Genomic DNA, 12683 nt, shown 5'->3' on the forward strand with positions numbered 1-12683 from the left:
GGATTGGCCTTGCTAAATTGACCATAGTGTCCAGGGATGTGCAGGCTGGATGGGTTAGGCATAGTAAATGCAGGGTTACAGGGATAAGATAGGGAGGTGGGTCTGGGAGCTATGCTCTTCAGAGGGTCGGTGTAAACTCAATGGGCCGAATGGCCTGCTTTCACACAATAGGGATTCCGTGATTCTATATGGCAGATGAAATATAATAGAGAAGTGGAAAGTGAAACAATTTGGTAAGAAGAATGAGGAAAAGCAAAATAAAATAAATGATAGAATTCTAAAAGATGCTAGAGAAAAGACCAGTGGGTATATGTGAACAAATCTTTGAAGATGTCAAGGCACATTGAGAAAGTGGTTAACAGGGTATACGTGGAGTTTATTAATGTAGACATATAGTAAAAGTTACAGGGAATTTTAACAAAACACTGATTTGGCCCCAATTATGTTTGAATTCATCCATGGGATGCTGACATCACTAGCTAGGCCAGCATTTATTGTCCCTCTCCGACTGTCATAATTCAGGCCTAATAGTGTCAAACCACATCGCTGTAGCTTTGGAGTGTAGATCAAACTGGCAGAACGGCAGATTCACTTCCATGAAAGAGATTAATGAACCAGAGACTGGAGCCTCTACCATCATGATCCACAGTTCCAGGCTATAATATGTAGGTAAAAATAAATGTTGCCGCAGCAACTAGAACTCCGTGGCTGGTTGGCGAGCTGGTTAAATGCTTGTCTGAATCAGAGTAGTGCCAACATTATGGGGTTTCATCCATTCTGGCTGATGCATACTTTGGACCTGTCTCATTGCCTGACCCAGGATGGAGGTTATGGTATTCTGGGTTTGAGCAGCCTTCTGGCAGAGAAGTTTACAAGAAAAACATCCATCCCTTGTCCTTCCTTCTTCTATCTAAATCTGTGACTTTTCTGATGCCTTAAGTCACTTCCAATGTTACCTTTGTCATGGCCCTAACAGTTTCCTCTTTAACATGGACCTCAATTCTTTGACACCTCTTTCACCCAGCAGGATGGCTCGATTGCTGTTTTGCTCTTGAACAGAGCCCAACCAGTCTCTATTCATCATCACCCTTCGCAACTTCACTGAACATGTTCCCATTTTGAACAACTGGTCAGTCGACTCCACACTTCCTCTAAATAAAATTTATTGCCATGACTGCCTGCTTGGGTTCAAGCTGTGTCTGCCTTTTTATGTGATATGAACACATTTGTCATTTTAATCTTGAACAGAAAATATTCTCAAATGATGTGAAAGTGCAAAATGCTAGAAACATTCATCAGTAAGTGGCAAACTAGCTAAAAACAAATTCAATAGCTCATTCCAATGTTACCCAGCAACACTCCTTCTCCCTAAATGCCCTCTCTTTTTTTCTGACAAAATGATGAAAGTTTTGGTGCTTCATGCTCTGGCCAAAAACTGGAAAGTTTCAATGACATTTTTTTCCAGTTTCTGTCCACTCACCTTCACCTAGTTCACTTCTGACTCTTCACTTTCCTATGCTTGGCCTATCACCAGAAATGGAGTCAGTTATCATATACTATTAACTACAAACTTACAGACTCCCACAGGTACTTTAACTTCCCTACTCTTCCTCACACCCTCTCCTAAGATGGATTCATTTCCACTCTGCCAGATTTTCCTTCTCTTTCGCATCTGTCCAGATTTTGCAACTTCAATACCAGTGCTTCTGATAAGTCTTCCTTTATCCTCATCCAAGGATTCCCTTCCCTATCCCCCAGCATGGTTGACAGGATTCCCCACCATGTCCATTCTATTTTATGTATTCTGCACTCAGCTTTTTCTGTCTCTCACAAAATCATGACAGATTCTCTTGCCCCAACCTTCTATCACACCCAGCCTCTATGTTCAATTAATGATCCACTGTCATTCTGGCCACCTCCAGCTTAAGATCAACATCAAAAAAATCTTCCCCTGCCCTACTCTTCCAGCATTCTGAAAAGGCCATTCCCTCCATGATGCCAGGGTCCATTCTTTAGTTACCCCACTACCATGTCCCTTTCTTGCAGTAGCTTTCCATGCAACCACAGCTGATGTAACACCACATCTTTTAGACCTTCTCTTCTCAAAATTCAAAGATTCAAACAGTACTTCCAAGTGAAACAATTTACTCATATGTATTTTTTTAACTCTTTGATGGAATTATGGTGTTGTTACCAAAACCAGCATTTTTGCCCAACCCGAACTGCCCCGAAGAAGGTGGTGATAAGTCACCTCCATTTTTTTGCTGCGGTCCATCTGATGTAAGAACACCCACGGTGGTGTTGGGAAATGAGTTCCACAATTTTGATCCAGGCGACATTGGAGGAATCGCAATATACTTCCCAGTCAGGATGGTGCGTAGTTTGGAGGGGAACTTGCAGGTGCTGCTGTTCCCATGTATCTGCTGCCCTTTTCCTTCTAGGTGGTAGAGGTTATAAGTTTGGAATGTGCTATCGTAGGAAGTTGGCAAGTTGCTGCCATGTATCTTGTATTTGGTACACACAGTTGCCATTGTGTGTCGGTGGTAGAGGGACTGAATGTTTAAGGAGATGGTGGATGGGGTGCCGATCAAGCCGGCTGCTTTGTCCTGGATGGTGTCGAGCTTCTTCAGTTTTGTTGGAGCCGCACTCATCCAGGCTCATTTACGCTTGCTAGAAGCGCTATTCACTTGTAAGTAGGGACCATGTTCTCTGCAAGTAAAAGCAATAGGTTTAAGTATTGTACATTTTTGAATTATCAGCAAGCTTGGGGAGTCTATAGCTTCCCATTGCTTTCTCCATAGCAGTGTCTTGGGCCAATCAATCAACTTGTCAATGAATTGGCACTGTTTTCTGCTTGTTGTGATCATTTGAAAAAAGCTCCGGCAACAAATCTCACTTGTCATTTTAATTTTAAACAGAAAATATTCTCAAATCAATATAAAGGCGCTAAATATTATTTGCATTGCAACTATGAAAATTCATCAGTAAATCATATTAGCTAAATACAAATCAAGGGGAATTTTTTAAATACAGAGACATAGTTAACTGAAAGTAGTTCAAACAAATCATCATGCACTTTATTCTTGTTGATGGGGACTGAGCACTAAGTTAGGGAGTTGGAACCAGAACTGTCACCTCTTCTAGCACGGGGATGACCAACTCTCTCTCTGCGTTCAGCGCCTTCCCCTCTGCATCGATCGTACTCTTCTTGTCGTTCAATAAACTCATGCAGTTTTTGAATTTGGTGGTCCATTTTTCTTTCAAATGATTCTTGTCTCTAGCAAAATAAGACATATTAAGATACAATATGGTTTTATTGTATTTAGAATCATGATATTTTATTTACTGAAGTAAACATAATACTCTATGAATTAGCTGATTATTCAGAAGCACCATCATTTTTCTCCATTTCCTCCCTCTCCACAGTTGTCCAGCCATTGGACATGGATAATGAGTTAATGAGCTAGATAACTGTGATATTTGGTTGTTTCAGGAATCAACGCTGAGTGATTTGATAAAAATAGTTTCTATTTTTTATTCCTCTGCTCCAGTTATCCTTGCCAAATCTAATAAACTGAATTTCAAATTAATCTGAAGTGTAAATGTCAAACAAGACAGCCATTTGGACTTGGATTCTTTATCCATGTGATCAAAATTCTGTTACAACCATGAGCTAATTTTTTCAAGGCTTGTATTCTATCCCCACTTTATCTAAAAGCTCGGGGATGGGGGCAGTCCACCAAGGGGAAAATTGGCTGCCCAACAGGTTGGAATTTTTGAGGTGGGATTTTGTCCCTACTAAATCACAGGGCCTTGCTTTAGACAGCTGCCAGCTAATCAGAGCCAGTAACTCCACAGCAATTCAACACAGGTGTGTGCGTTTTGATCTGGATTTGTGTACATGGGTATTTTGCCAGGAAAGAAGTTGGCAATTCTGCCAAGAGGGTGAGAGGGTTGGGGAGCTAGGGATGCAGAGGCCATGGAGGGAGGACAACCTGCAAGGGTAGAGAACAGTAAAGCCTTGAGAACAAGCACTCAGCTGGGCCCAGAGCACTGTGGGAAACCTGTTAGGATGGCTGCTTGTTCTGAACTTCTCCTTCTCCTGGGTAAGTGTCTGTAGCAACAGAACAAGGCCCTTAAGTGAGCATTAATTGATCCAGTGGAGGCAGAGGCAACAGGTAGGTGATGGACAAACTATTCATTGGAATTGACAGGGCACCTCAAAGGCATTACCTCTACTTCCCCAGACTGAACTCCATTCACTATTACTCTGCTAACTTGACCAAACTATTGACAATTGCTGTAATCTACAGCTTTCTTCTTCAATTTCCCAGAAAACTTTCATATTACTTCCAAACTTCTCACTTATGCCAGCTAACTCTGCATCATCAACATACACCGTGAAAATCATTGAACCATGTAAAGACTTTCGGAGAGTGCAGGGTCTGACCATTATCCTTTGCTTTCTACTACAGATAGACAATGGCCCAGTGGTATTATTGCTGTACTGGGGGTTCTACTATAATGTAATAGATGCATTCCTGTGAAACAACGCGTTACAGAAAATTGTGCTAGAGAAATAACGGGGCCTATGGGAAAAGGGAGGGTTAGGGGCACACCAACAAAAAAAATCACTTGAAATGACTCAAAAATCACTCAAAAACATACAAAGGATAGCACAGTTTGAACAAATGTTTAATTGACATGTAATAATTAAATAACGGTAAATTTATCACCTTATCTTGAAAAAATCTCAAGATGACTTGATGGGGAGGAGGTTCTCAGGTAGCTCTGTTGGTAATGCAGAGCTGAGGGTTGTCATCATCATTATCATCATCACCTTCAAGTGCAGTTATGCTTGCAGCGTTAGGGCGAAAAATAGCTAATCCAGAAGTGGATGGCTGTGGTTCATCGTCTTCTGACAGTTTCTTGGGGGTTGGCTTAAAAAAGGCATCCAGTTTTTGCTGCTTTACCCTTTCTTTTGTTCATGAAGAAGTTGTTCATAGATCTTGTCTGGCACCCTTACTTCACAAGCTGCTACCCTGCTTCATTCTGCATTGTAATTGTTGTCCTCTAAGAGCTGCATCTGCTTCTCAATTTCCCTCCGGATAGAAGAAGTGGAAAGCTCTTGTGGTGTGGCATCCTGGACTTCATCTTCTTCATCTCCAGCTTCCACTAACACCTCGGTGACAAGTTGTTGTAGATCAATTGTAGAGTGAGACTCAAGCAGCTCTTTAACATTCTCACTCTCCACTTCTTCAAATCCAGCTTGCTTTGCAAGATCAACACAATGCTTTTTGATCCTTGGGAGCTCCTCTGACAGATCAAAGCATAGAAAGCACGAGGATCCTTGATGACAGCGCGGGGACTCTTTCAGCATATGCTCAGGACAAAGCCCGTGAACCGATCATGTGAAGTCAATGTTGGAATCGTGTTACAGCCAACACAAAGTTTGTGTTTTACAAATACCGTTCCCCTATTCATCGGTCACATTATAGCCAATTCGTGTTGCCGGAAGATACATCACAGGAGAACCCCTGTACTGTTAATCCAAAGACCCAGGTAAAGTTGTGGGGGCCCAGGTTCAAATCCCACCATGGCAGATGGTAGCATTTGAACTGAATTATAAAAAGTCTGGAATTTAAGAGTCTAACACTGACCGTGAATCCATTACCAATTGTTGGAAAAAGCCCATCTGGCTCACAAAGTCTTTCAGGGAAGGAAACATAGAAACATAGAAGATAGGAGCAGGAGGAGGCCATTCAGCCCTTCCAGCCTGCTCCACCATTCTTCATGATCACAGCTGATTGTCCAACTCAATAGCCTAATCCTGCTTTCTTCACATAACCTTTGATCCCATTCACCCCAAGTGCATGAATAGTCTAGTCTCCTCATGAATACATTCAATGTTTTGGCATCAACTACTTCCTATGGTAATGAATTCCACAGGCTCACCACTCTTTGGATAAAGAAATGTCTCTTCATCTCCGTCCTAAATTGTCTACCCCAAATCCTCAGACTGTGACCCCTGGTTCTGGACATACCCAACATCGGGAACATCATCCATGCATCTACCCTGTCCAGTCCTGTTAGAATTTTATAAGTCTCTATGGATCCCCCTCATTCATCTGAACTCGAGCAAAAACAATCCCAACTTAGTCAATCTCTCCTCATACATCAGATCTGCCATCCCCAGAAACAGCCTGGTAAATCTTCGCTGCACTCCCTTGAGAGCAAGAGCATCCTTCCTCAGAAAAGGAGACCAAAGCTGCACACAATATTCTAGGTGTGATCTCACCAAGGCCCTGTATAACTGTAACAACACAGCCCTGCTCCTGTACTCAAAACCTCTTGCAATGAAGACCAGCACGCCATTTGCCTTCTTTACCGCCTACCTACCTTCAGCGACTGGTGCATAAGGACACCCAGGTCCCGCTGCACACTCCCCTCTCCCAATTTACAGCCATTCAGGTAGTAATCTGCCTTCTTGTTTTTGCTTCCGAAGTGAATAACCTCACATTTATCCAAATTTTACTGCATCTACCATTGATTTGCCCACTCACCCAACCTGTCGAAATCATGCTGAAGGATCTCTGTATCCTCGTCACAGTTCACCCTCCCACCCAACTTGGTATCATCTGCAAACTTGGAGATGTTACATTTTGTTCCCTTATCCAAATGTTTAATATATATTGTGAATAGCTGGGCTGCCAGCACTGACCCCTGTGGCACCCCACTAGTTACTGCCTGCCAATTTGATAAGGACCCATTCATTCCTACTCTTTGCTTCCTTTCTGCCAACCAGTTTCCTATCCATCTCAATACACATCCCCCAATCCCATGCACTTTACTCTTGCACATTAATCTCTTATGTAGGACATTATCAAATGTTTTCTCAAAGTTCAAATGAACTACATCAACTGGTTCACCCTTGTCAACTCTACTAGTTACATCTTCAAACTGCCTACCTTACCTGGTTTGGCCTACATGTGACTCCAGATTGCAGCAATGTGATTGATTCTTAACTGTCCTCTGGATAATTACAGATGGGCAATAAATGCTGGCTTAGCCAGCGATGCCTTTATCCCATGAATAAATGCTTAAAAAAAACATTTGAATGCCACTTGTCCCTGATCCCAAGGCTTCTTAATTTTCTAACCAGTCAGCTATGTGGAACAATGACAATGGCTTTACTGAAATGCATTTCACAGAATTATAGAAAGGTTACAACACAGAAGGTGGTTTTCTGGGGTTTTATGCCTATATTGGCATTCTAAGGGCAACTCAGTTATTCCAGCTCCCCACTCTTTTCTTATAGCTCAGCATTTTTTTTCACCTTCAACTAATGATCCAATTCCTTTAAAAAATTAAACCTGCCTCCATTACACTCTCAGGCAGAACATTCCAGACCCTAACTATTTAGTGTATAAAAGTTTTTCCTCAAGTCACCATTGATTCTTTTGCTATACCTTATATTGAGGTCCTGGTTCTCACCCTTCCACCAATGGGAATCAGTATTCTCCCTATCGACTATGTCTGAACACCGCGTGAAATCTCCTGTCAACCTTCCCTTCCACAAGGAGAACAACCTGAATTTCTCCAATTTATCCACATAACTAAAGTCTCTCACGCCTTGAATAATCCTCTGATTTACTTTCTGCACCCTTTTGAATGGCTTTGCATCCTTCCGAAAGTTTAGCTGTAAGTGTTAGACACTGTACTTCATATGCGGCCACACCAGTGTTTTATAAAGATTCATTACAATTTACTTCATTTTGTACTCTAAGCCTCAAATCATAAAGACTTGGATCCTAGTTGTTGTCAGCCTTACATCTTGTGAGATGCAGTTTGGTGGTCACCATTCTTTTTAACATTGCCTGATGAGGTTCACAAGCCCTACCCTGGCATGGCGGTCTCTGCCATTTCTTTTGCAGCTGAAGACAGTGGGCTGAAAGATGCACAATTCATTGGCCTCTGTTTTTTCTGGATTGTCTCACCAAGGTTACGCAAATCACAAAATCACCAAGAAATAGCCACACTTCAAAGCAGAAAAGAACCAGAACAGTTTCAAAAATTTGAGTATTTAGGAAACATAATGTCTGCATCTGGAAAATACAACAACTAAATAAAAGTAAGAATAACAATGGGAAAGGCCATATTTAGTGAAAAGACATGGTTGCTAACTGGAAAACAAAACAAACTCAAAAAGGGTTTGATTTGGAGTATTTTATTGTGGCTGTGAGATGTGAATCTTACTGAGGGAGAAAACCAACTTGCTGGACAAAACATAAAAACAGATGATGAGGTGCTGTCAAATGTGAATGAACAAAGAAATTTGTTAAACAGATAGCCTTTGTTGGATACAGTTCAAGGGAAAACAGATTTGTACAAAACGTTATGGAAGGAAGAGATCAAGGAAAAATAGGAAGAACGAGGAAGAGATATCAATATTGAAAGGGTTGAAAATTTAAGGAAGTTTAGCAAATAAAAAGAATGACACAGGATAGGGAGAGATTGAAAGGCTACATTGAGCCAAAGACCTGCCTTCAGACAGGGTGCTCATGACAACGATTTAATCTCAGTCACCTGAGCTTTTCTATTCCGGTCTTTTTGTTTGCTATATATGCTATCATATCTATATAAATAAGAAAACTCAAAACAAATAAATTATGTTTTAAAAGCCCTCAAAATGAAAAGAAGGAAGCTTCCAAAAATCAAAAAGTAGCCCTCGAGTAAATTAAGGTAAGCAATTTATTTCTCTCAAAAACTGCACTTAAAAAAAAAGTCAACCCTGACTGGCAGTTTCTAATTCATATGGTCTCTTCACTGATCTTTTTTTAAACATATTTCCAAGCTTTCTATATTCAGTCTGATCTGTTATATTATCAATATGAAATTTACCATTGCAACGTTTTTCTACATTATATTTATCATAATCTGTCTCTTCATCAACGGAAATCCAGCTTTTGTTGCCCTGGTTTTTCCTTTCAACAAAATCTATTACAATTGTTTCTCAGCTATCTTCTCTTTAAAGGCATTCATCCATCACAACTCGCCTGCTAATCTTTGGTTTCAATTTACCTGAGCCAGATCTCTATTCACTGTACTAAAATTGACTCTCATCCAAGTAAATATTTTTACTCTAGATTGCTTGTTGTCCGTTTGTATGGCTAACATGACTTATGATACTACGATCATTAGTCACTAAATGTTTCTTCACTGACACTTGATCCAATTTGAATTGGAATTATATTGTTTTTTGTTCAGTATCACAGGATCAAAATCCTGAAACTTCCTTCCTGTGGGAGTACGTACCAAAAATGGACTATGGGCAATAAATACTGTCCCAGCCAGCAATGCCCTTATCCTATGAACAAATTACTAAGAAAATGTGGTTCCAATCAACACTCAAATCTTTCTTTCTTCATTTTATTTTAATTTTTATTTTACTTGATTTGACATTAATTCACCCACTCTAATTCACTATCCTTCTCTGTTATTTCTCTGTTTCTTTCTCATCATTGTTGTCCCTGATAGTCATAGAAGTCCCAAATGCCCTATTGCCTTTTGAGCCAAAGGATGCAAAAAAGTTTCATTGACAGAATACAACACGAAACGCCAGACTCCAGCCCAATTTTGGCTTCATTTCTCACTGGTGATCCTGGGACACTTTTTCAGCACTGTAAAGTGCTTCTAAGGTTAGCTAAGGCTGAGGCTTTCAACCTGGGGTTTGCTAGGGTCTATACCCATAAGCATCTGTGACACATCGTCAACAGGCCTGCTAATCTAGCATCTTTCTGGAATAAGAACTTTTAAAAATTGAATTAAGTGATTTTTAAAAAAGTCCAAAGTGCTATTCCTGGCATATACTGGTAGCATATTTAATGAAATTGTACACCCCTGGCATAGGGAGCAGCATAAGATGACAGAAAGGAGTAAAAATAATAAGAAATAAGATGTTGATGCTACCAATACTGTGGATGCAGAATAGGAAACCCTGCCCTCTTCTTATCAACTGGATACATTAGCGATTATTGGCAACAGGTTATTTACATACAGCTCTGAAAACTGGAAAGGGCGGTGGTTCCTTTGGAATTTACAGCCAAAGCCAAGTCTATGGTCAGTAAATTAATTCCTGAATTGGAAAACAGAAGAAACAAAGCCAAGAAAGTGGACAGTAATGGAGTTTGACAGGGCTTAGTGCAAGTACTCAAGGGAAGGATTATAATTCATAAAGCAGATGAGCTAAAATGCACAGAAAGACACTTGGAAGTATGATCTCATAGCTATTATTAAAACATTGCTAAAAGAGGACAGGAACAACAACCCATCATTCTCTTTACGGAAGGGAGTATATGCAGACGTTTAGCTAAGGAGAAGTATGAAGTTTTGGATGGGATAAACAGACCAAGGGAAAAAATAATACTTTTGAAAGTGGATAAATTGTCTGACATAGATGAAACATCTTCCAAGCTGTTCAGAAAATTGAGGGTTGAAATATCCTTTCTGTCTACAGATTTGATCCAAATAATTATATGGAGAATTGTTAATATTGTATTCTTGTTTTAAAAGGATAACAGGATAGGTGGAGTAATTACAGGTTAATCAGCCTGATCTTGGTGGTAGGAGATTTACTGAAAAAGAACTTTCATTTGGATAGACACAAATTAGTGAAGGACAGTCAGCATGGATTTGTTAAGGGAATGTTGTACCTGTTGGTACAAGTTGGTCGAATTTCTTGAGGAGGTAACAATTAGGGCTAATGACACTAACACATTTGATGTAGTCCATGTAGATTTTAGCAAGGATTTTTACAATTTCCAATATACTGAAGACTGGTTAGAAAAGTTAAACCTCAAGGATACCAAGCAGAATTGACAAGTTTGATCCAAAATTGACACATAGGCGTAAACAAGGGTAATTGTTGACAGAGATAGTAGGAACTGCAGATGCTGGAGAATCTGAGATAACAAGGTGTAGAGCTGGATGAACACAGCAGGCCAAGCAGCATCAGAGGAGCAGGAAGGCTGATGTTTTGGGTCTAGACCCTTCTTCACGTTCCTGCTCCTCTGATGCTGCTTGGCCTGCTGTGTTCATCCAACTCTACACCTTGTTATCTCGGTAATTGTTGACAGTCGCTTTAGTGCCTGGAAGACTATTTCCAGTAGGGTTACACAGGGTTCAATGTAAAAGTCAATTGTTTGTCACAGTCAGTATACAAATGATTTCAACGATGTATAAGACATGGTTAAGAAATTTCCACAAGATTAAGAAAAAAGCTGTGTGGTTGATTGTAAGTACGAAAGCTATAGACTGCAGGAAAACATAAATGGGCTGATCAGAAAGGCAGAAAAGTGTCAAATGAAATTCAATATGGAGAAGTGTGTGGTTATCAGTAGGAAGTGCAAACACGGCAAGGGAATGCACAATAAATGGTAGAATGTGAGAAGTGTAGAGGGAAAGCAAATATTGGAGAGCATAAACACAGGTTCCAGAAGGCAACAGGATAGGCAGAGAGGCCCATCAACAAGCCATGTGGGATTTCTTTCTCCATTAGCCAAGGCATAGTTCACAACAGCAGTGGATTATTCTAAAACAATATACTATAGTAGTTAGGCCGGAGCTAAAGTACTATGAACAGTTCCAGTCTCTCTGTTACACTGAGGATGTGATTGTAAAGGACAGTTTTTGTACATCTTCTTGATATCCTATGCCAAGACTGGAAAGTCATAGCTCTGAGTAAAGATTGGATAAGATGGGGTTTTTTTTTTAGAACAGAGGAAGCTGGGAGAGATTTGATTGAGCTGTATAAAGTTATGAGGGATCTAGGTAGAATTGGTAGGAAGGACCTATTTTTCTTAGCTGTGAGGTCAGTGACCTAGACGTACAGCTTTAAAGTAATTGCTACAGGATTAGAGGGGAATTATGGCAAATTCTTTTCACCCAGAGAATGAGAATATCGATTCACTGCCTGAAAGGGTTTTTTAAATTATAGAAATAGTTTGTATTGATGTTGATTCAGAACATCTTTATGTCCTTCAACTCACATTGCTACCTTTTAGAATCTCTAAAGAAACAAACTCATGCATTGGAACACACCTTTCTGGCTCTCTCTTCCTTTGCTTTCCTTCTTCTTTTTTCCAGATTAAATTCACTCTTCACATCTTCTTCAAGTCGCATTAAAACGGATCTGTCCTTCATGTTCAATTCCTGATTAATACAATAATTTGGAAAATCAATGCTATTTAATGAGCATTTGTGCCTGTTCACCTGTATAACTACATTAAAAATGAACAATGTGGCAAACAAACAAATGTGGAAGGTTTCAGTTTGAAAAAGAGTGAATATATTGAAACAAAGATATAATATTGCTTAAGTTTGATGTGTCATATATGAATTTAGTTCTGCCATTGACACCTACATATCTAACAATCTGCTTGCCTACTTTTAATCCACCAAATCTGCCCATCCCTGAACATTATGGGCAATTTAGCATGGCCAATCCACCTAGCCTGCACATCTTTGGATTGTGGGAGGAAACCGGAGTACCCGGCGGAAACCCACACAGACACAGGGAGAACATTCAAACTCTATACAGTCAACCAAGGCTGGAATCTAACCCAGGAACAATAACAAAAGGTGCTGGAAAAGCTCAGCAGGTCTGGCAGCACCTGTGAAGAAAA

The 12683-nt window shown here is 40.2% G+C and overlaps 1 protein-coding gene across 1 annotated transcript in view; it reads right to left on the bottom strand.

Moving 5' to 3' along the window:
• Positions 1-3071: 3071 nt before the first annotated feature.
• The window catches only part of LOC109934909 (fibrous sheath-interacting protein 2), a 40282-nt gene continuing 30670 nt past the window's right edge, over positions 3072-12683 (bottom strand). The window contains exons 7-8 of the mRNA XM_020533581.2: positions 12100-12210; positions 3072-3277 (exon numbers count right to left, since the gene is read on the bottom strand). Coding sequence (XP_020389170.1) covers positions 3104-3277; positions 12100-12210 — 285 coding nt within the window. The 3' untranslated portion in view covers positions 3072-3103. The remainder of the gene's footprint in view (positions 3278-12099; positions 12211-12683) is intronic.

Source organism: Rhincodon typus, chromosome 14 (genome assembly GCF_021869965.1).
Source record: "Rhincodon typus isolate 14 chromosome 14, sRhiTyp1.1, whole genome shotgun sequence".
Lineage (NCBI taxonomy): Eukaryota > Metazoa > Chordata > Chondrichthyes > Orectolobiformes > Rhincodontidae > Rhincodon > Rhincodon typus.